Source organism: Diceros bicornis, chromosome 31 (genome assembly GCF_020826845.1).
Source record: "Diceros bicornis minor isolate mBicDic1 chromosome 31, mDicBic1.mat.cur, whole genome shotgun sequence".
NCBI classification, from domain to species: domain Eukaryota; kingdom Metazoa; phylum Chordata; class Mammalia; order Perissodactyla; family Rhinocerotidae; genus Diceros; species Diceros bicornis.
Genome location: NC_080770.1, coordinates 23,907,233 through 23,930,992, shown reverse-complemented (window position 1 = coordinate 23,930,992; position 23,760 = coordinate 23,907,233). Strand labels below are relative to the sequence as shown.

The 23,760-nt window shown below is 54.0% G+C and overlaps 1 protein-coding gene across 1 annotated transcript in view; it reads left to right on the top strand.

Annotated features, from left to right (window-relative positions):
• The window catches only part of CREB3L1 (cAMP responsive element binding protein 3 like 1), a 34,500-nt gene extending 16,246 nt beyond the window's left edge, over window positions 1-18,254 (top strand). Inside the window, exons 2-12 of the mRNA XM_058527058.1 lie at window positions 3,353-3,581; window positions 6,779-6,966; window positions 8,366-8,444; window positions 10,271-10,428; window positions 11,106-11,255; window positions 11,404-11,462; window positions 11,627-11,695; window positions 14,008-14,107; window positions 14,833-14,959; window positions 17,085-17,352; window positions 17,533-18,254. Coding sequence (XP_058383041.1) covers window positions 3,353-3,581; window positions 6,779-6,966; window positions 8,366-8,444; window positions 10,271-10,428; window positions 11,106-11,255; window positions 11,404-11,462; window positions 11,627-11,695; window positions 14,008-14,107; window positions 14,833-14,959; window positions 17,085-17,352; window positions 17,533-17,569 — 1,464 coding nt within the window. The 3' untranslated portion in view covers window positions 17,570-18,254. The remainder of the gene's footprint in view (window positions 1-3,352; window positions 3,582-6,778; window positions 6,967-8,365; window positions 8,445-10,270; window positions 10,429-11,105; window positions 11,256-11,403; window positions 11,463-11,626; window positions 11,696-14,007; window positions 14,108-14,832; window positions 14,960-17,084; window positions 17,353-17,532) is intronic.
• Window positions 18,255-23,760: the final 5,506 nt, after the last annotated feature.

Genomic DNA, 23,760 nt, shown 5'->3' with positions numbered 1-23,760 from the left:
AAATAGGGGGAGGGGCGTGGACTATTGGCTTTCTCAGGTCACTTCTGCCTCTAAATTGATGATTTAACCAACCATAACTGAGCTACTCTGCGAAGCCAGACACCAGGTGGAAGTAGGGCTACAGAGCTGTCTAAAGGGAGTCCCTTCTGGCATGTTCCCATGAGCAGGAGGAGGGACTGGGGGTGATGGGACCTGCCCACAGTTGCCACCAGAGGTCTGCCCAGCACACAAGGAAGCCCTGAGCAAGGAGGACCTGGTTTTCTGAGTGTCCTCCACCCCCACCCTGCCTGCCCCTTGGCCGCCCTCCCCTTCCACTTGGCTCCCACCCCCTGGAAGCTCCATCCTATTGGGCCTCGGCTGCTGTTTCCAGCAGGTGGGGTGGGGGCTGCTCACAAAAAGGGGCCCTCTGAGCTCCCTCAGCAGGTTCCTATGGGTGCCCCAAAGGGGTCTCTGAGAAGGACCTGACGCGTCTTCCTGGCGCCTAGGCCTTCAGGGCCCCCAGCCCAGACTGGTGGAAGCTTCGCTCCTCTCCCAGGCCCGGGGAAAGGGCTTGGCAGCCCCTTATCTCCTGAGAAGCCGCTGCTGGAGAAATACCTTAGCAGCTGAGTCACTGCCCTCTCTCCCTTCACAACCCCCTCCCCACTGGGGCCCCACACCAGGCCTCTAAGAGACCCTGAGAGAGATAGAGAGCCTGGGCAAAGCGCCCCCAGCTGGGCTGGCCCAGGCTCTGCGGAGGCTGTGGCTAGCACAGTCCTGCCTGTGGCTGGCTGGGTGGTTGGGGGTGAGGGTTTGTACCCCTTAAATGGCCTTCATCTGGGACCAGTTATTCTTAGAGACTTGCTCAGCTGAGGCCTCTGACCTCCTGGTATTGCCTCCCCCCAGGCACTGATGGACAACTGACATACTGATGGCATTGCCCTCTGGGCTACAAGGCCCTGTCCCTCCACCAGTAGTTACTGAGGGTCTCTCATGGGCCAGGTGGACAAGATACAGACCCTGCCGGAGAGAGTTTACAGTCTGCACACAGACAGTTCCTGCACAAGGGAACATCTGCTACAGTGGGGGAAGGACTGGGCGGTGCGGGGTTGTGACCCTTCCCTGTTCTCCTTGGCTCTCTGGGCCTCAGTTTCCGTATCTGTCAAATGCTGATAGGCAACTGCCTTATCTCATTGGCTAATTGTGAGGAGTAAATAAAATGATACATGTGAAAGCACTTTGGAAGGTCAAAACCCTGAAAAAAATGTAGGGTAGTGATGATGAGTTCTGGGAAGAGAGAAGAGTACCTAAGTCAATGGGGTTTCTGAACTCACTTTGTCCTGGATCCTGTGATCTTTGGGGGGAAGACCAAACCACCTGCCCCCGTTGGCTCCAAGCTCAGCTCAGCTCAGGCCCAGGGTTAGGCTTTTAGGAGCTGTGGTTTCATAATAATAATGGCTAACGATGATCAAGCACTCCTGCATACTAGGCACGGTTCTGAGGGTTTTGTATGTATTTACTCACTTTATCCTCGTAATCCTGAAGTGAGTATGAAGCATCTAACAAATATTTGATCTTCGTGACAACACTATGAGATAGGAGCTATTATTTCCCCCATAGAGGTGAGGAAACTGAGGCACAGCGAAGTGCAGTAACTTAGCAAGTCACGGAGCGAGGAGTTGAAAGTCCATCTGACCCTCCGCCCCCCGCAGACGGATTCTCATGTGGCTCTCTGACCCTTATTCTCAGACAGAGGGCTTTTCTGCACATCCCTTCTAGACTGGGACAGGCTCTGAGGATTCCAAGCCAGAAAGCCAACACCCCCAGACCTTGAGCCAAGCCCCCAGAAGCCATCCTTACCCAGTCACCAGGGACCCCAGGGCCTGATGCAAACCACCCCACCATCTCTTCCAACCCGCCAGCAAATTCATCCAGTTGGTAAATAATGAATAGACAGCAGTCACATTTCCTTACATATTTATAATTCTTTAGAGAGGAAAAAATAAGCACCTACTGTGTGCCAGACACTGGGTGCTTTACCAATAATAAGAGGTCACTTTGTTGAGTGGTTTACTATGTACCAGGGACTGTTCTAAGTGCTTCACACACATTAACTTGCTAAACCCTCACAACAGTCCTAGCAGATGGAAGTATTATTGTCCCCACTGGGCAAAGGAGGAAATGAAACAGAGAGAGAGATTAATTAACTGTCCCAAGATCACGGAGACCAATATTTTTCAGACTTTTTTGTTTCTAAGAAATATAGTTTACATCCAGACCAAGAACATACACACACAGACATAATAGATAAAAATTTCACCAGGTATTCCACCCCACTATGTGCAGGGTGCTCTGTTATTTTCTACTCTCTTTTGTTCTGTTTCCTTTTTTCTTACATTGTGGTCGTGACCTACGAAATTGATTTCATAACCTATCATGAGTCACCACCCACAGTTTGAACGGCACTGAGTCATAGCTAGAAGTATCCAAGCCAGGATTCGAACCCAAGTAATGCAACTACAGAGCCTTGTGTCTTGGTATAAAGAATGGCTTGGAAAAGGGAGACGTTGGAGGCAGGAGGACAGGCAGGGACTGTGCTGATGAGGGGAGTGGAGGCCTCCATAATGCCACCACCTTGCATCCCAGCAAAAGAGAAGACAAAAGTCACTAATACTGCCTTTGGGATGCAAATTTACTGGCATAGACACACCGGTTATTCTTTTACTTAGTCTTTGCATGAAGGAAGTAGGGTGGACCTAGAATCAGACATGGGCAATCTAAGGGATTTGACCAAGGTCACAGAGCCATGTCCTGTCACCTGGTCCAGGGATTCTTCCACGCCATCCACAGCTCACCCTTGAGGATAAGGACAGTGAGGGTGGAGGTAAAGTGATGACCGTGCCGACGGTAATGCTAGAAATGATAATAGCTGGTACTGGTGATGTGGGTAGTGGGGGGGTTGCTGGGGATGGTGGTGGTATTTTTTTTTTTTATTCTTTTTTTTGTGTGTGAGGAGATCAGCCCTGAGCTAACATCTGCCAATCCTCCTCTTTTTGCTGAGGAAGACTGGGTCTGGGCTAACATCTGTGCCCATCCTCCTCCACTTTATATGGGACGCCGCCACAGCGTGGCCTGACAAGGGGCGCGACGGTGCGCACCCGGGATCCGAACCCGGGCCGCCAGCAGCCGAGCTCAAGCACTTACCCGCTACGCCAGGGGGCAGGCCCCAGATGGTGGTGGTATTAATGATGGCAGAAGAGTAATGGGGAGGTTGTAGTGACGGTGGGAGGGTGGCAGGGCTGGGGGACCAGCACAGCAGCACCTAAACCCCCTTCCCAAGCTGAGCCGCCTCCCCGCTCCCCTGCCCCTTCCCTAGCACTTCCCTGAGCACCTGGACCACTTCGCGGAGAACATGGAGGACTTCTCCAACGACCTGTTCAGTAGCTTCTTTGATGACCCCGTGCTGGACGAGAAGAGCCCTCTGCTGGACATGGAACTGGACTCCCCCACACCCGGCATCCAGGCCGAGCACAGCTACTCCCTGAGCGGGGACTCGGCGCCTCAGAGCCCCCTGGTGCCCATCAAGATGGAGGACACCACCCAAGGTGAAGGCGGGAGGAGCCAGGGGCAGCCCGGGCCCCGGGGAGGGGAAGGCGGCTGAGGGACCAGAGGGGGCGCTGCAGCGAGACTCGCGGAGGAGCCGCCCACAGTCACCGCAGGGGAGGCGCCTCCTGCCTTTATCTTCTCCCTCAAATCAAACCCGTGTGGGCAGTTCCCAAAGGGGTTTTTCTGACTTAGGTCAGTGGTGTGCAAAGGGTGGTTCCCAGGCCGGCAGCACCACCTGAAATGCCAATTCTCGGGTCCCACCCAGACCTGCTGGATCAGAAACCCTGTGGGTACGGCCCAGCCTTCCAGGTGATTCTGACCCGTGCTTGGGTCTGAGAACCGCTGACTTCGAGGAGACTGTGTGTGTTGGGGGGGGGGGGGACGGTTAAACAATAAATGAGGACAAGTTACCCAGACTCTAGAACCTACCCCCTCCTCATCCTGTGATGTCCTCTGACGTGCTACTGGGGGAGACTCCTGCACTCTACTTTTCTTCCTGAAGGTAGGGTTCTCTGAAGCTCCCCTCTCCCCAACTCGCCCACCTAAGCAAAGGGCCCTTTGAGCCCTTCCTCTCACATAATCAGTATTCGGGAACTCCAGACTGTGCCCCACCCAGAAATGGTCCCTTTGGGCATTTCCTCAAATACAGGTGTCCTGGCCCCATCATAGTTGGCTGAGGGGTCATGGACATGTCTCTTAGCCTCTATAAGCCTCAGTTTCCTCATCTACAAATGGGAATAGCCACAAACATTTCTAGAGCACTCACAAAATGCCTTCATCTTAATTATCTCTTTTATGTCTCACTGCTCACAGGTGAGGTAGGAATCACTTTGACCATATTCCCCATTTGAGAGAGAAGGAAAATGAGAGTTCAGGGAAGCTGCGTTGTCTAGCTCACACACAGAGCAAAATGCAGAGCAGGGTCTTGGGAGCAAGCTAGCCCCCTGATGCTAAGCCTCACATCCTTGCCACCATCACATTTGCCAGCCTCGAGGGGCAGCAAAATGTACTGGGTTTGGAAGCAGACAGGCTTTCGTGTGCATCCCGGTGCCTCCACCAGCTGCTGTGTGACCTTGGGCGAGTTACTTAACCTCTCGGGGCCTCTGTTTTCTCAATTATAAAATGAAGATAATATGTACCTTGAGAATTCTGGCCGGGATTAAAAAATATATACGTAAAGTACCCAGCTCAGGGCCCAGCACATAATATATGTCAATAATTAGTGGCTATTCTCACTATGCCTATAAAAGTCTTTTTTTTTTTTTCCCTCCCTGTGCTCCCCAGTACATAATTGTATACCCTAGTTGTAGGTCCTTCTAGCTCTATGTAGGACGCCGCCTCAGTGTGGCTTGATGAGCGGTGAGTAGGTCTGCTCCCAGGATCCGAACTGTCGAACCCCGGGCCGCCAAAGCGGAGCATGCTAATTTAACCGCTGCACCACTGGGCTGGCCCCTAAAAGCCTTATTAATACTATAGTGGCTAGAACAATGAGCAGGGTTCTTATTTCTCTTTCCCTTCAGAGGACAATGGTCTTGAGTGAGTTTCTTGATATTCTCATCTATTAAATGGGGAGAATAATGGTGCCTGCCCCATAGGATTGTGGGGAGGAATAAATGAGTTCATATGTAGGAAAGGCTTAGAGCTGTGCTGAGGGTCTTTGAGATTCCCCAAGGGCAGAAACAGGCCTTTGTAGCCCTATCCCCACCCCCACTCCTGCCCCCCAGGGCAGGGACACCTTCTGGGGTTTTAAGTGGCTCCAGGCTTATGGCTCCTGAGGTCCCAGCTTCCCAGCATGCCCTGGCCTCAGCCAAGCCTCTGGAGGTCACCTCCATGAGGCCTCAGGGGTGGACTCCCTCCCGTGACAGGTTCTCCATCCACCCCTGCTGGACCAGCCCAGCAACTCCTTGGCCACCCCAAGTCTATTTTTAGAGTAATTTGTCTGTGGGCCCTTCGCAGGGAGCAGCTTCCCGGAGGCTGGCGGGCTGGCCCTGTAATTTGGGAAGATTGTGGGTGTTCCTGAAGCTCAGGGGCAGCCTGTGGCCCAGAGCTGAGCCACTCAGGCTCCCAGCAGGGTGGGGCCTGCCCTCTGAGGTGGGATCAGACAGCTGCTGACCCCTCTCCCACCCACAGCGGGCCCTGAAAGTCCGAGTCCCCTGTAGCCCTTCCCCTGCAAGATGGGTCCCCAGACCCCTGCCTCACTGGCTGCTTCTCTGGCTACTAGGGGCTGGGGTCGCCGTGAGTTGGGCTGCCCCGGGGTGGAGGACTGTGGGCACCCATCAGGAAAGGGGGCCATGCTTGCCAGCCCTGTAGCCCAGGTGAGGCCAGGTGGCCCACTAGGCGGGCAGGAGGTAGACGCTGCCCTGGGCAACCTGAGCATCACCCCTCGCCCCCCACATACCCCCAGTCACACGGTCCTGTGGATTCTTCCTTCTAAATTTGCCTCCAGTATTTTCCTTCCTCTCCAGCCCCGCTGCCACCTTTGCTCAGGCCTCATCTTCTCTCGCTGGATGATTTCAACAGCCTCCTGCGAGTCTCCCTGCCTCCTTCTTGCCTGCAGCCAGTCCAGTCTGTGCAGGAGGGCAGAGTGACCTTTTTTAACATTACAAATCTGAGCACGCTTAAAACTCCTCAGTGGCTAGCCATTACCCTTAGGATAAAGTCACAGCTCGGAGCCCAGCCTCCAAGGCCATGCCACTCCTGCTGGCCTCTCTGACCCCATTTTCCCCTCCCCTTTCCGTTCCGACTACGCTAGACTGCTTGTGACTCTCGCTAGATCCCCAGCACCTAGCACAGTGCTCAGCAAATGTTTACTGAACAACAATAACTGTCTTAACAGCAGCTACCATTTATAGAACATTTACTTCTTGTCAGGCACTTTTACAGATGAGGAAGCTAAGGCTCAGAGAGGTTAAGCAACTTGCTAAGGTCACACAGCCAGTCAGGAGGGGTCCAGGTCTGTTGTCCAAGCCTACTCTGTAAGCTACCGAATGAAGAAGCTGCCCCCCCCACCTCTTCTGGCCCCAGCCCATTTCGCCCTCCCACCTCTCAAGCACCTGCCTCTGCCCTTTCCTGCCTGCTTCCTGGTATCCCCTAGCATCTCTCCTCCGTGCGGCCCAGAGCAGCTCCCGGGGTAGGAGGGGGGCTGAGTCCTCTGCTCCGGGAGTCCCCTGAGCCTGGGTCCTGCCCCCTTCCCCAGACGTGGAACGTGGAGCGTGGGTGTTGGGACACAAACTGTGCTCCGTCATGGTGAAGCAGGAGCAGAGCCCGGAGCTGCCCGTGGACCCGCTGGCCGCCTCCTCGGCCATGGCTGCCGCTGCCGCCATGGCCACCACCCCGTTGCTGGGCCTCAGCCCCCTGTCCAGGCTGCCCGTCATCCCCCACCAGGTGAGCCTGGGGACTGTTTGTGGGGTCTGAGGGTGGGGCTCTGTGGGAAGGGGCATCTCTATGAACAGGGAGCAGTGTGACCCTCAGGACTGAGGGTCAGAATCCCCAGACCAGGCCTCTGCCTACCGCTTGGGCCGCCCCTTCACCATCCTAGAATGGGCACAAACCACAGCACTCGTGGAGTGAGATAGGGCCTTCACTGCAGAAGGAAGCTTACGGGGACCCAGGCAGGGCTGGGCGCCAGAGCCCGGACCAGAGTCTCAGGGATGGAGACAGCCCAGGCCACTTGCTTTTCTCCAAACATCAGGGGTTTTATTTATTTATTTATTTATTTATTTATTTATTTTCGTGAGGAAGATTGGCCCTGAGCTAACATCTGTTGCCAATCCTCCTCTTTTTGCTGGGGAAGACTGGCCCTGGGCTAACATCCATGCCCATCTTCCTCCACTTTATATGGGACACCGCCACAGCATGGCTTGACAAGCAGTGCATCGGTGCCTGCCTGGGATCCGAACCCCGGGCCGCCGCAGCAGAGCGCGCACACTTAACCGCTTTGCCACCGAGCCAGCCCCTTGAGGTCCTTTCTGGAACAGCAAGTTGGAAAATATATAAAGAAATAGGAATGCTGTGTTTGTTTAAAGTATAAATCTAATTCTAGCAATCCCTTGCTTAAAATCCATTAGGGGCTCCTCAGTGTTCAAACTTCTCTGTCTGGATCCTACTCCCCCGCCCCCCAGATCTTCTGGTCTTGTGTCCTACCACTCCGCCAGTGACACACACCCCTACATTCTGGACGCCCTGAATAGTGCAGTTTCCAGATTCAGCCATGTTGTCTGGCCTCTCTGCCTTTGCAGATGCTTTTCCCTCTGCTTGGAGTGCTTTTCCTCTCACTTGCCGGCCACCCCATCCTTTATCTGGAAACTCATATGTATACTTTAGGACTCATTTCAAATGTCAGCTCCTCAGGGAGTTTTCTCTGAGCCCCCAGCCAGTTAATGCCTCTTTCATCTGTGCTATTGTTACCACTCATTGAACAGTGTGCCAGACATTACCTCTCACCCTCATGGCATCCTGCACACGAAGGCCTGTGTGGCCTTCACAGGGTCAGTCTCCACCAGGAAGAAGGCCCTGGCCTCGGAGGCCACAGTAAGCCCTCCTTCTCTGAGCTTAAGGCCTGAACTACACGACTTGGCCACTGTTCTCTTCTCAGGTCTGACTTGGCTTCTCTAAGCATGAGAACTTGCCTCTGCTCCCTCTGGGCTGTGCTCAGAACCCTGCACCCAGCCACGTCCTTAACTGTGCAGGGCAGACCACCAGCCTCAGGAGGGAGGGAGGTCGGATGGCATGTTGGGGACAGCCCCAGGGGCAGCTGATGGAGCTGGACCTCTCTCTTCCTCAGGCCCCAGGAGAGATGACTCAGCTGCCGGTGATCAAAGCAGAGCCCCAGGAGGTGAACCAGTTCCTCAAAGTGACACCAGGTACGGGTGTCCAGAGAGGGACCCTTCCTCTCCAGTCTTGGGCAGACAGCATCCCAACTCCCTTGGTCTGGCCCACGTATCTCCCTCAACATCCCCTACCTCTCCCCAGAATATCCTCTCCTCCCTGCTCTGCCCACTCTCCATCCTTCCAGTCCTCTTACCTAGTCTACGACTGTCATCACTATTATCAATACCCTTCCACCCTTTTTGCTAATTCCCCTCCCATCATTCACTAATGGAAGCCCACTCTATAGCCATCCATTCATCCACCCATGAACCCACCCATCCTTCTGTCCATCTGTCCATCCATATGTCCATCCATCCATCCATTCAACCATCCATGCACCCACCTATCCTTCTGTCCGTCCATCTATCCATCTATTCATCTGTTCATCCATCCATCTATCCATCCTTCCATCCATGCACCCACCCATCCTTCTATCCATCTATCCATCCAGCCATCCATCCATTCATCTGTCCATCCATCTGTCCATCCATCCATCCATCCATCCATCCATCCATCCGTCCGTCCGTCCGTCCATCCATCCATCCATGCACCCACCAATCTTTCTGTCCATCTGTCCACCATCTGTCCATTCCCCTATCCATCTGTCCATCCATCCATCCATCAAGAGTTCACTAGGCATCTCCTAGTCCCAGGAACTGGGGAAGCAGAGAGAGAAGACAGTCCCTGCACCCCAGTAGATCACAGAGTAGTGAGGGCCACAGATAAACTACCAATTACACAGCAGTGGTATGGGTTGAAGATGGCAGACCCCCAGGGAGCCTTGGGAGCACATCCCCAGACCTGACAGGGAGGAGGGAAGGGGGGAGGAACTTTCTTGGATGTTCACAAACATGAGCTCATTGCATCCTCATGGGTCCATGCAGGGAGTCCTTTCACCCCATTCAAGAGGGAAGTGAGGCTGGGAGAGGTTAAATAATATAACTATAGGTCACACAGTTGGGAGGTTTGACACTCAGGACTTGAACTCAGGTCTCTCTGACTCCATGTTCAGGGCTCTTTACAGTGTGGCATCCATAAGGGCAAATAAGAGTCAAAGAAGGGTGAGAGGACTCCTGCAGCAGGCAGCCTTGTGCCGGGCCTGGAAGGATGCAGCTGTCCTCCTCCCCACTGCCCTGCTCTGTGGTGCAGTAGAGCCCCGGGTCTCCGCAGCTGGAATTATCTGGGCATTCTCTGCTGTCCTGGGAGCGCTCCATGCAGCTAGGCTCTGCATTCTCTTGGCTCTGCCCAGGCCCCTTCCTGACCGCCTGCAGAGTGTCAGTCTTCCTGGTGCTGTGGCCGCAGAGGGGCAGCATGGAGGGGGAGGCTGGGGAGAGCAGTGCTCCAAGCTGGTCTGCTGAAAGCCCAGTGTGTGATGTCCTGTTATCCTGAAGTTGGAAATGGAAACCCTGGGGTAGTTATGGCTAAACATTTTGGGGTGGAAGGAAGAAAGGGACAGAGGCTGCTGCTTGCCCAGCCTGATCCCCATGGGTCTGGCTTTGAGCAGACTCCAGTCACCTGAGGTTGCTCAAAGACCCTGGACCCTCTGGGATGGGGGAGGGACTCTGAGAATCCAGCCTCTGTGATATCCACGCCAAGGACCAGGCTTAAAGGAGCCAGGCCTCTGGTGTGAGAGATCGGGGGGCACTTAGAATCAGCTTCTGGGATGTCAGCTCCCATCTTTCTGACACCACAGAGGCACTTCTAATGCTGGTCCTGAACACGATGTCTGGGCTGGCTGAGGCCCAGGCTCTGCTGAACTCTGACGGCTGAGCAGAGCTGGGTGCAACTCTGCTAACTTGCCCTCCCCTGCTCTCTCCAGAGGACCTGGTGCAGATGCCTCCAACGCCCCCCAGCAGCCACGGCAGTGACAGCGACGGCTCCCAGAGTCCCCGCTCTCTGCCCCCCTCCAGCCCTGTCCGGCCCATGGCCCGCTCCTCCACAGCCATCTCCACCTCCCCACTCCTCACCGCTCCTCACGTAAGCAGCTGGGGGTGGGCTGGCCCTGGGGGCAAGGAATTGAGCAAATCCACCTGGCACATGACCAGCCAGTGGGGAAGGGTCTGGGGAGCCCCAAGCCTGATCCCCACCCGCATCAGAATTCAGAGAGGCGGCTGCCTGGCCTATGGGAGTGAGAATCTTTTCATCCTGCTTTGGGGTGAATAGGAAACAGAGAGGTCCCAACAGCCAGCTGACCCCACATTCTTGCAGAGCCAGGACAGAACTTGACCTTCCTGACCTCCAGGGGGATGGCCAGGCTGCCTCCAGCACTGTTTGGGGAGCAATCCCCCAGGAAACAGGGAGCTAGGCCCTGAGCACTGGGATGGGTGTGGAGCCTCCCAGGTCAAAACTATGGGAGTCTCGGGGGGGTGCTATGTAGGGGGCCCTGGACAAGTGAGCTTTGAGGCTCTGGATTCCAGGATGGGGTCTAGGGGCCCCCCAACAATGCACTGAGTGCCTAGCATACCAAGCTCTCCGCACTGCCCTAAGCCCTTGATACATGTTATTGGATTTAATTCAGACCCACTCCTTTTTCAGATGAGGAAACCGAGGCTCAGCGAGTTGAGTGCCCTGCCCAGGTCACATAGTAAACGGCAGAGCTTCAGTTTGACCCCCGGCTTGTCTAGTTCCTAACCCCCACGTCCTCCTTCCTACAGAAGTTACAGGGGACATCAGGGCCGCTGCTCCTGACGGAGGAGGAGAAGCGTACCCTGATTGCTGAGGGCTACCCCATTCCCACGAAGCTCCCTCTCACCAAAGCTGAGGAGAAGGCCTTGAAGAGGGTCCGGAGAAAAATCAAGAACAAGGTAAAGTGTGAGTCAGACTCCAGCCCTACCCTGGGACTTCCTGGGTGGGGGCCCTCTGCTCCCCTGGTGATGCCAGCCCTGAAATCGGGGGCCCCAGAAAGTGGATATGTGGCAGCGGTAACCCCTGTTTTGGGGCTTCCCCCTCCAGATCTCGGCCCAGGAGAGCCGCCGGAAGAAGAAGGAGTACGTGGAGTGTCTAGAAAAGAAGTAAGGTCCTGGGCCCCACTGCCCAGCCTGCCCTCCCTCCCCAGTGCTCCCTCACAGGGCGCCAGGGGCAGGGGCCACAGGGACTCGGATGCCGGGGGCAGGGCGGAGGGGGCAGCACTGGGTCTGGGGGCTGCCCCTGAGTCGTGCCTGCTTGGCCCCTGCAGGGTGGAGACATTTACATCCGAGAACAACGAGCTGTGGAAGAAGGTGGAGACCCTGGAGAACGCCAACAGGTGGGGAGTGCCGCCTGCATCCCTGCCTCCCCCCTGCCCTTCTGCAGCCAGTGCCTGGCTCTGGCATAGCTCTGGGAGGCTGGAGAGAGGAGGGATATCTGAGTTCAGGATGACCGCAGCCCGAGACCCTGGCTTCCCAGCCTTCATCTGCTCATAGCTCTGACGCCTGACCGGGCTGGAGAGATGCTCAAATGAGATGGTACAGCTGGTTTTCAAAGTGTGGCCCTCAGACCAGCAGTGCCTGGGAACCTGTTAGAAATCCTTATTTTCAGGCCTCATGCCAGGCCCACTGAATCAGGAACTCCAGGGAGGGAGTCAGTCAGCAATCTGTGTGTTTTATTTTATTATTTTTTTTTTATAATTTTATTTATTTATTTATTTTTTCCCCAAAGCCCCAGTAGATAGTTGTATGTCATAGCTGCACATCCTTCTAGTTGCTGTATGTGGGACGTGGCCTCAGCATGGCCGGAGAAGCGGTGCATCGGTGCGCACCCGGGATCCGAACCCGGGCCGCCAGCAGTAGAGTGCGCGCGCTTAACCGCCACGCCACGGGGCCGGCCCATTCTGTGTGTTTTAATAAGCCCTCCAGGTAATTCTGATGCTCCGTAAAGTTTGAGAACCACTGGTATAGATCCTTGCTACTCAAAGTGAATTTCTCGGACAAGCAGCATCAGCATCACCTGGGGGCTTGTTAAAAATGCAGACTCTCAGGACCCTCCCCAGACTTACTGAATCAGACTCTGCGTTTTAACAAGATCCCTGGGTGATTTGCATGCACGATGAAGTTCTAGAAACATCGGTATAGAGCCAAACCTGCCGGCTGCGCAGTGGCTACCTAAAGTCACAGCTCTCAGTTCTCATCCTGCTCTGCCATTATTGTGATTCTGGGGAAGCCTAATCCTCTCGGGGCCCCAGTTTCTTGGTCTAAATGGAGACGGTAGAAGCGCCATCTCCCAGGATCCGTGTGAGGAGTCCACGAGACACTATAAGTAGAGGGCCCAGCACTGTGCTTGGCATCTAAGAATGCTCCGTTCATGTTAGCTTTCTTCTTCTCTTTTATTGTTGTTATTCTGAATTCTTGATAGTGCCCAGCCGCGAGCTGGGCACTATCCCACAGGAGGGCTTTAATTATTAAAGCCCACAGGAGGGCTTTAATAATTATTTGGCGGGATTAATTAAAATAACATAAGACAACAGCTGAGATGTAACAGGTGCTCAACAGAAGCCTTTTTCCTTCTTTCCTTCCTTGCCCCCAGCTTCTCTAGGGGGATCCAGCTACTCCCCTGATTGACCTGGAGAAGGACCCCCACTCAGGGAAGGGGAGTGGGAGCCCTCACCCCTCACCCGTGGCGCTGATTCCTCTCTGGCCCAAAATAGGGCCAGGCCCTTGGAGCTATTCCGCCACCTGCTGTCCATTCTGGGGACTGCAACCCCCACTGCTGGGTTGAGCGGAGGAAAGAAATGATTCAACATTTGTTCACCAAGCGTGGGCTGAGCACCCTCTGTGTGCATAGGGAGGATTCCATGCTGGGTGGAACCCAGTCCTCGCTCTCAGGGAGGCCACAGTTAGCCAAGGAGACTGACATGGAAATCCATAAATAAAGTGTCGCAGGTGCTGTGATAAAAGCAAAAACACCACCACAGTTAGCAAAAACGGTAGCTACCATTTACTGGACACTCACACATCCTTCTGATCAGCTCAGGGTGTTGTGGGGTACAAAGGAGGGAAGGTCAATTTAGCTGTGGCTGATGTAGGGTAAGAAAAAGAAGGTGACCTGAGGGGCTGGCCCCGTGGCGTAGTGGTTGAGTTCAGTGCGCTCTGCTGCGGCACCCTGGGGTCACGGGTTCAGATCCCAGGCACAGACCTACACACTCGTCAGCCATGATGCTGTGGCGGTGACCCACATACAAAATAGAGGAAGACTGGCACGGATGTTAGCTCAGGGACAATCTTCCTCAAGCAAAAAATAGAGGAAGATTGGCAACAGATGTTACCTCAGAGTGAATCTTCCTCACCAAAAAAAAGGTGACCAGTGGGGCAGGCCCTCCTCCAACCCCCACCTTGGCCAGAAGCATCACACGGCCCCCCTGAGCTCCCACAGGGTGACCCAGCTATTCACCATGGGGCCCCAGGTGCCCGAGTCACCCCACAGAAGAGCCAAGCAGGAGGTGGCCTTCTCTGTCTTGACTGAAATGGGCACCTAGTGTGGAAGCCACATCTGGAGCCAGCCCAGGTGCTCCCGGGAAAGCTCCAGAAGGCAGAGATGCCGGCTGGATCAGAGCCTGCCGGGTGACTGCTGTGCCCTCCTCAGGACCCTGCTCCAGCAGCTGCAGAAACTCCAGACTCTGGTCACCAACAAGATCTCCAGACCTTACAAGATGGCGGCCACCCAGACTGGGACCTGCCTCATGGTAGGTGCTGTTCCCTCACCACAGGCCCGTGGGAGGACAAGTCTTCCCCAGGCTGGCTTTCTAAGGGGATAGGCAGAGCTTGGAGGGATTGGTAATATTGTGGGCGACGTCACTGGGGTAAACCATCCTAGTGCCTTGTGGGCTGGCTCCCGCAGACCCCAGCCTCCTTCACCAAGCCCATGGAGCCTTCTAGAAGATGACCCTCCCTGACCAGTTCTAATACTGTGGATTGTAGTGACTCACGGGAACCCAGCTAGGGGGTGGCAGGGCAAGTCTCTTGAGGAGGCGGCTTCCACCCTGTGGAGTGAAGGACTGGGGGAGACACAGGAAAGTGTAGACTTGGTTCTTTCTGGAATGAATGGTGGGGAGAAGGCTGAGCAAGTCTCTAAAAACCCAAGAGCGCCCAGGGTATGGCTCAGGCCTCTGCTAGTCCTTCCACCTCCCCGTCCCCTTTTCTTCTTTCCTGATTTTTCCACACTATAGGTGATAACCACACCGGCCATTTCCCTCTTTTTCTAGCACTGCCTTTGGGCCCCCCAACAATGGGCCTGAGCAGCCTCCTCCACCTTCCCCAGAGAGGATGGGAGACCCACATCTAGGGGGTGGCTGGCTCTGGGAGCTGCTTTCTTTGCACCAGTTGGTTTTGTGGGAGGCGGATTGGGCGTGGCCAGGGTTGCAGCCCCTCCCTGCCCCAGCTCTGACCACCACTCTCTCTCCATTCCCAGGTGGCAGCCTTGTGCTTCGTTCTGGTGCTGGGCTCCCTTGTGCCCTGCCTCCCCGAGTTTTCCTCCGGCTCCCAGACTGTGAAGGAAGACCCCGTGGCCACTGACAGCGTCTACACAGCCAGTCAGAGTGAGTGCCCCCAGGGCAGAAGCCAGACACGAGAGAGGAGCCGAGTTCGGGGTTGGCATCATCTCATTCTGCCTCCTCATTTTGCAGATGGGGAAACTGAGGCCCCAAAAGGTCTATGATATGTTCAATGTTAGTTGTAGAATTGGGACTACAATGCAGACCCCGCAATTCCCAGCCCACCAAGGAGTGGCTCGGGAGAGGTAGGTTTAGGGGACAACAGGAATGTCCCCATCCTTGCCCCCATGTATTATGGTGCCAGCGGTTACGGGGCACCTGCTAAGCACCATCAGTATTTCATGACGGATAGCAAATGCGGATAGCGCAAGGGCCATTTCCGATAAGATGGTGGTGGCCGCCTGAAGCACTGTGTTAAGAAGGACTCTGAGGCACCACTCAGGATCAATAGGAAGGAGTGCCATGATCTATTGGTAATGTCTACCACGGGCAGAGGAGGGGTAGCGGTGCTGTGGGCTCAGATATCTACCATCCCACGGGGAACTGTGAGGTGCAGTGGTTAAGAGCACGGAGTTTCAGAGTCAGTCATACCTGCTGCTGCCCCTTGCTAAGGGCGTGACCTTGGGCTTGTGTCTTAAGCTCTCTGAGCTTTAATTTCTTCATCTGGAAAACGGGAGTGACAGTTCTGCGCTTCCTGAGCATGGGTGTGTAAATGACACGGTACGTGAACACTCTTAGCACAGCATCTGGTACAGAGCAGGCACTTTCTAAATGAGCACCACTCCCTTTCTAAAGAGCTCACAAGAGAGAAAAGACACAACCCGTGGGTGGCAAGGAGGGAACTGGTATAGGGCACAGCACAGAATAGTGTGATTTCCAGAGGCAGAAGATACTGCGGGTAGACCTACAGAGGAACTTCCTGACTGTCCATCATTTACCAGGAGCGAGGCATCTGGCAGGGCAGGAGGAGGAAGAGGAAACAGATGGGAGGTCAGAGAGAGAGGAGATGGGGACGAATGAGTCTCGAGCAGGAGGGATACTGCGGGAGGATGAGCTAGACCCTGTAGGGCCTTGAGGGGAGGAAGCCACAGAGGAAGTGGAGGCGGGGAGTGAAAACCCCTCCCTGGATCAGTGCAGTGGCCTGAGAGAGAACAGGACAGTTGCTCAGGGAGGTGGGCGGCAGGGATGTGAGGTCTGGAGGGCCACATGCCTGTTTCTCCAAGGCCAGAGGGGCCGCGTGTATTTGAAGCCTAGGGGAGAGGAGGGAATGGAAGTTGGGGGGGCGTGGGGGGGGCGGTGTTGATGAAGAAAGCCAGAGTCAGAGGCCTCAAGGGAATGAATAGGCCCCTGGGCATGAACACAGTGGGTTCCAGGCCCAGTGTCTGGGCAGGGCGAGGAGGAGGACACATCTGCGGTAGCAAGTGGCTTTTGGAGCAGGCTGGCTTACAGAGCGGGCGCGTTGCACAACTGCAGGGCGTGCCCTTCACACTGACTATTAGGGTGGTGGTGGGTCCTGGAGCCACGCAGACCTGGGGTCGCCTCTCACCTGCAGCGCCAACTAGCGACTAGCGTGGGACAACGCACCTGCTATCCTGAAACATCAATTACCGGTTCTGTGAAATGGGGCTAAAAATATCTCGTTCCCAAGAGTTTCTGTGAGATGGTAGTGATTTGATACAGGTCAAAGGGCTTTGTCCGTTGCCTGGCACACAGTAGGTATCTCACAAATGTGTTTCCTTTCCCTTCATTTCCCTAAGGGTACACGAGGGCCTGGAAGGAGGAAGAGATTTAGTCAAGGTCGCAGAAAGTGGGTAGTAGAGCTGGGACTAGAACCCAGCTCTCAGATGCCCCCGCCCAGTACCCTCGGCTTAAGAAGAGTGCTGATTGAGTGCTTTCTTGAGTGCTGATTAAACACAGTTTCAATCACTTCCCGTCTTATCTCATTTAAACCTCACATCTACGTGAGGTGGGTCCTAGTGTCCCCACTTTACAGATGAGCAAACTGAGGCTCAGAAAGGTTAAAGGGAAGGCATGGCTCGCACAGCTCTGCACTGTTAGAGCTGCGATGCAGATTCAGGCCTGTAGGATGCCAGGGCCCACATCCATGAGTGTGGCCGGGATGGGGAAGGAGCCTCTTGGCACCGTGGCTCATCCCGAGCTCCCTCTCCAGTGCCCTCTCGAAGCCTCCTGTTCTATGACGAGGGGGCAGGCTCCTGGGAGGATGGCCGCAGCGCCCTGCTGCCTGTGGAGCCCCCGGATGGCTGGGAAATCAAGCCGGGGGGGCCGGCGGAGCAGCGACCCCAGGACCACCTGCAGCATGACCACTTGGACAGCACCCACGAGACCACCAAGTACCTGAGTGAAGCCTGGCCGAAAGACATCAGCGGGAACGGCACCAGCCCTGACTTCTCCCACCCCAAGGAGTGGTTCCACGAGAGGTGGGTGGTGGCCCCTTCCCTTCCCGAGGTCCCAGGCTCCACCAGCCCTCTGCCCGCCCCTGGTCCCCATGTCAGCCACACCCTCCCAAGGCCACTTCCCTCCCGTGTCCAGATCCAGCTTGCAGAGGGGTGAGCATCCTCACTGGACAGGGTGACCCCTGACTTCTCTTCTCTCTCCAGGGATCTGGGCCCCAACACCACCATCAAACTCTCCTAGGCGGTGCCAAGACCCAGGACACAGGACATCCCCCCGGCACCTGGAAGAGGGGCTGTCTTGCTCACTAACCCGGATCCGGCTCGTACCCCTGCCCCCTGGGGTCCCATCCCAGGGGAGAGGGTTCCACTTCCCCCAGGCCTTCTTCGCCCCAGATCTTGACCGGGGCCTCTCCTTGTCCCCCGACATTTGGACCGTTCCCTTGGGCCGACCACTCCGTTCTGACCCCTCCCTCCCACAACCATCCGTCCTTCTCAGATAAACCACTCACTGGGCTACCCCCTCCTCCCATAATGACCAACACGACCACTGCCTCCCTGCCCCCACCCACCCACAAACACATGTCAACATACCAACACCCCCACCCCTCACTGTACAGAGACCAAGAACAGAAATTGTTTGTAAATAATGAACCTTATTTTTTATTATTGCCCATCCCCTAAGGTATTGTATTGTACAAGTGTCCCTCCCATCTTCACCCCTCCCTTGTTTTATATTTTATGAAGTTAGTGCGGGCTTTGCTGCTCCCTGGTCCAGGAAGGAGGGTCCCCCCCCCCACTCCCCTGGCCTCCCCCTGCCGCTGCCCAAGCCGCTGGGCCTTTTTAATTGCCAAACTGCTTCACCCACCAGCTCAGCACATGCTTTAAGAAGGCAAAAGTAAAAAAAAAAAAAAAAGATGCAGCATCAATTCCCGACTCTGTGCCTTTCTTCATTGGGGGGAGGAGGGGTGAGAAGGGTAAGTGTATTTTATATTCTGACAGCAAGTGATTGGGGGTCTGGGGTGTGAGAGGGCATTTCTTTTCTTTTTTTTTTTTTTTTAAAGATTTTATTTATTTTATTTTTTCCCCCCAAAGCCCCAGTAGATAGTTGTATGTCATAGCTGCACACCCTTCTAGTTGCTGTATGTGGGACTCAGCCTCAGGATGGACGGAGAAGTGGTGCCTCGATGCGCACCCGGGATCCGAACCTGGGCCACCAGCATTGCAGCGCGCGCACTTAACCACCAAGCCACAGGGCCGGCCAGAGAGGCCATTTCTATTGGGTTCCCTTTTCCAGCCAGGCACAGAATTCAAATAAGACAGTCAAGGACTTCCACGGCATTCCCCCACCCCAAGGCTCCTCCAAATTCCTGTTCACTGTGCTAGACATTTTCACACAGTACTCAGCTTGATCCTCCTAAGACTGCCAGTATCTTGGTCCTTGTATCCTTGGCCTCAGCTGGATTAAAGGCGCAGACTTCAGAGTAAGAAGAGCTGTGTTTGGCCACTGGAGCGGCCACTTATAGCTCTGTGTAGGAGGCAGAATTCTAATATGGCCTCCAAGGTTCCTGCCTCCTGGCGTACAGGCCCTGTTTAATCACCTCCCCTCGGGTATGGAGGGGACCTGTGAACATGAGGGGTTGTCACTCCCATAATTAGGTGACCTTTTATGGCAAAGTCAAGAGATTTTGCAGATGTACTTAAGGTCCCAAATCAGTTGATTTTGAGCTCATCAAAAGGGAGATGATAATGGGTGGGCCTGGCTTAATCAGGTGAAAGCCCTTAAAAGAGAGACTGGGCCCTTACTGAAGAGGAGAGTCTCTTGCTGGCCTTGAAGAAGCAAACAGCCATGTTGTGAACTGCATAGAGAGGGGGTGGCCTCCAGGAGCTGAGGGCCTCCGTGCCGTCATGGCAAGGCATGGAATTCTGCCAACAACCTGAACAAGCTTGGAAGAGGACCCCCAGCTCCAGATGAGACCCCAGCCCAGCCAACACCTGGACTGCAGCCTGGTGAGAGCTGGGCTCAGGACCTAGCTGAGCTGAGCACAGACTCTGAGCCAGGGACACTGAGGGCATATATGTGTTAAACTGCAGTGTTTGTGGTCATTTGTTATGCAACATAGGAAACTAAGATACTATGTAACTGAATCTCTCTGAGCCTCCATTTCTCCATTTGTCAAATGAGGATATAACTAATGGCCAGTGCTGTTGTGGGGATTGAACAAGGTAAATTACAAAAGGCGCTTAGCACAGGACCCAGCGCCTAGTGACTCCAAGAAAGATTAGCTGTGCGTTTAGCGGCAATTTTAATACAGTGTGCTAAGGGCCAAGCTAGGGATGCTGTCACAGCACAGAGGAGCGTGCCTCACCCAGGCTCAAGCAGCAAAGGCTTCCTGGAGGAGGTGGCATGAAGGACTGTTGGAAGTAGGCAGGAGAGAGGAAAGGGGCATTCCAGAAAGAGGGAACGGCCTGGGCAAAGGCCTCCAAGGTGGGAGAGAGCAGGAAAATGTCAAGAAAATTCAAATAGGGGCCGGCCCCGTGGCTTAGCGGTTAAGTGAGCGCGCTCCGCTACTGGAGGCCTGGGTTCGGATCCCGGGCGTGCACCGACTCACTGCTTGTCCGGCCATGCTGAGGCCTCGTCCCACATACAGCAACTAGAGGGATGTGCAACTGTGACATACAACTGTCTACTGGGGCTTTGGGGAGGAAAGGGGGAAAAAAAAAGGAGGAGGATTGGCAATAGATGTTAGCTCAGGGCCGATCTTCCTCAGCAAAAAGAGGAGGATTGCATGGATGTTAGCTCAGGGCTGATCCTCCTCAAAAAAAAAAAAAAGAAAGAAAGAAAATTCAAATAGTTCAGAACAGCTGGAAGGTAGAAAGCAAGGATGCTGAGGGCTGAGGCCGGATGGTGATCAGGGGCCAGATCTAGAGGGGCCTTGAATGCCTTGCTAGGGCATCTGGACTTTCTCATGCAGGCATGATACTTTCATTCTCAGAAGCACGGACACGGTGGTGGGGTGGTGCCCACACCAGCTGCCCACCACAGGAAAAGTTGGACAAGACCAGATGGAATTATGGAACCTCAGAACTGGCTATCAGGCCCCATCCTCTATCCTCCTTCCTCCCACAGCCTCACCTTGACCACTTGATGGGGACCTCATTGCCCACTGCTGGGCATCAGTTTTTTTTTGTTTTTTTTTGTGAGGAAGATCAGCCCTGAGCTAACATCCATGCTAATCCTCCTCTTTTTGCTGAGGAAGACCGGCTCTGAGCTAACATCTAATGCCAATCCTCCTCCATTTTTTCCCCACAGCCCCAGTAGATAGTTGTATGTCATAGTTGCACGTCCTTCTAGTTGCTGTATGTGGGACGCCGCCTCAGCATGGCCGGACAGGCGGTGCATCGGTGCACACCCGGGATCCGAACCTGGGCCACCAGTAGCAGAGCATGCGCACTTAACCACTAAGCCACGGGGCCGGCCCCTGGGCATCAGTTTTAGCTGCTAGGACATGCAGGCCTTTCCAGCAAGGCCATTCAAGGCTGGGCTCTGGGCCCCAAGCTATTATTATTGTTATTAACAATAACTTTTAGCTCACCTCCATTCCCAATTGATTCATCCATTCCCTCTATTAGGCATTCAACAAACTGCCCTCAAAGGCCCCCAAGACTGTTAGCGCAGGCTGGGAAGTAAACCAGCCATCAGGGCTGGTGTGACGGAAGAGTATAAAGGATGTTAAGAAGACACAGAAGAGTGTCGTGTAACCCAGATTTGGTGAGTCAGGGAGGGCAACTCGGAGGAGATGGCCCTTGAACTGAGCCTTAAAGGATGGGTAGGAGTTGGTAAGGTTGAGAAGGGGTAATAGCGCTTGGGGTGGAGGGAATGGCAAGTGCAAAGACGTGGAGCCATGAAAACAGGGCCAGGAGCTCAACATCACTAATCATCAGGGAAATGCAAGTCAAAACAACACTAAGATACCACCTCACGCCCGTTAGAATGGCTATAATCACCAAGACAAAAAACAACAAATGTTAGAGAGGATGTGGAGAAACAGGAACCCTCATACACAGCTGGTGGGAATGCAAATTGGTGCAGCCTCTATGGAAAACGGTATGGAGATTCCTCAAAGAATTGAAAATAGAGATGCCCTATGATCCAGCCATCCCACTACTGGGAATCTATCCAACGCACCTGAAATCAACAATCCAAAGAGGCTTATGCACCCCTATGTTCATTGCAGCATTATTCACCATAGCCAAGAAGTGGAAGCAACCTAAGTGTCCCTCGACTGACGATTGGATTAAGAAAATGTGGTATATATATACAATGGAATACTACTCAGCCATAAAAAAAGACAAAATCGTCCCATTTGCAACAACATGGATGGGCCTGGAGCATATTATGTTAAGTGAAATAAGCCAGAAAGAGAAAGACAAACACTGTATGATCTCACTCATATGTGGAATATAAACCAACACATGGACAGAGAAAACTGGACTGTGGTTACCCGGGAAGTGGGGGTGGGGGGTGGGCACAAGGGGTGAAGGGAGTCATATATGGGGTGATGGACAAACAAAAATGTACAACCCAAAATTTCACAATGTTAGAAACCATTAAAATATCAATAAAAAAAAAAAAAAACAGGGCCAGGAATCGGGGGAGACCAGGGGGTGGTTAGGGTATAAAATTTAAGGAAGCATTTGTACAACCCTGAGAATGAGTACCCCCCTAAATTTTGCATCCTAGGCGCCCAGCTTGCCTCACCCGAGTCCTGCCCCTCATGAAAACTATTGCCCTTTCAAGGATCTCAAGAAAGAACACTTTATTCCGAAAGTGATGGGGAGCCACTGAGTATTTTTAAGCCAGAGAGTGAGATAATCATGGGCCGGCCCGTGGCTTAGCAGTTAAGTGCGTGCTCCGCTACTGGCGGCCCAGGTTTGGATCCCAGGCGCGCACTGACGCACCGCTTGTCCGGCCATGCTGAGGCCGCGTCCCACATACAGCAACTAGAAGGATGTGCAGCTATGACACACAACTATCTACTGGGGCTTTGGGGAGAAAACAAGGAGGAGGATTGGCAATAGATGTTAGCTCAGAGCCGGTCTTCCTCAGCAAAAAGAGGAGGATTAGCATGATGTTAGCTCAGGGCTGATCTTCCTCACAAAAAAAAAAAAGAGAGAGAGTGAGATAATCAGATTTGCCTGTTGGGGGCTCTGCAGGGGGGATAGCGAGGATGAGACAGCTTCCAGAGATAATTAGGAGTTATCAACAGGCTTTGACATCAAATTGGCTGTGGGGGTGCCAGGAAGGGGGTGGAGCCTGGGATGACATTTAGGTGTCCATCTTGGAGGCCACAGGAGATGATGAGACTGTTCAGGAGACCGGGAATGCAGGAGGAGGAGCAGGTCTAGAGAGAAAAAGCATTCATTTTAGCACATCTTGCCTTTGAGTTGCTTGTAGAATCTTCATATTAACATGTAAGTTGAGGGCTGGGGAGAAGCGGATGGAGGTGGAGGTTAGGAAATCGTCAGCATCCAGGTGATGAGTTAAAGTCTTGGGTCTGCATGAAGGGAAGAGAGATGAGGGCAGAACTCCAGGGGAGATGGACATTAAGAGACAGTGGAGGAAGAGGCGGGAAAGAGAAGGCTGAGAAGGAATGGTCGGAGAGGGGAGAAAAACCAGGAGGGGTGAGTGTCCCAGAGACGGACGGAGCAGAGAGCTTCCAAGAGCGGCGCTCAGAGGCGCCAGATGCCATCTGAGAGGTTGGGGAAGATGAGAAGAAGACAAAGTGTCTGTTCGCTGTGACAATGAAGAGGACACCGGTGACCTTGGTTGAAGGTGTGTAGGGGACAGCTGGGGCAGATGACCCGGGTGGCAGTTGGAACAGGAGGGATGCACGTGAAGATCGAGGAGGAGGGGGATGTAGGTGAACTCCTCAGGGAGCTTGGCTGTGAGAGAACAGAGGGTGGTGACTAGAGGGGGGATGTAGGCGAGATCAACAGCAGTTTGGCGCTGTTCCTTTAGGTGGAAAGAGTTGACCATGGTTATTTCTAGAAAACAAAGAGCAACAGAGAGGGAAAGTGATGGATGAGGAGGTGAGGAAGGGACCCAGGGAGCGGGTGGAGAGGTCCACCTTGGACCTGAGAAGCCTGGAGAGAAAAGGAGGGCATTCTGTGGGTGCAGAATGTGGGGAGACACGGAACTGGGGGAGCCCCTGAAGTTTGGGGATGGGGCAATGGGGAGGGTTGGCATGGGAGTTGAATGGGAGGAAGGGGAAATTTGAAATAGTTGCTCAAAGGAATGGGAGACAAAGTTGACTTTTGGTGCAACCCTCTCATCATTCATTCATTCACTTAACAAATATTTCTGAGGTGTCCCTTACATGCATGGCACCATGCTAACACTGGAGAACAAACGAGACCCAGCTCTTGATATCA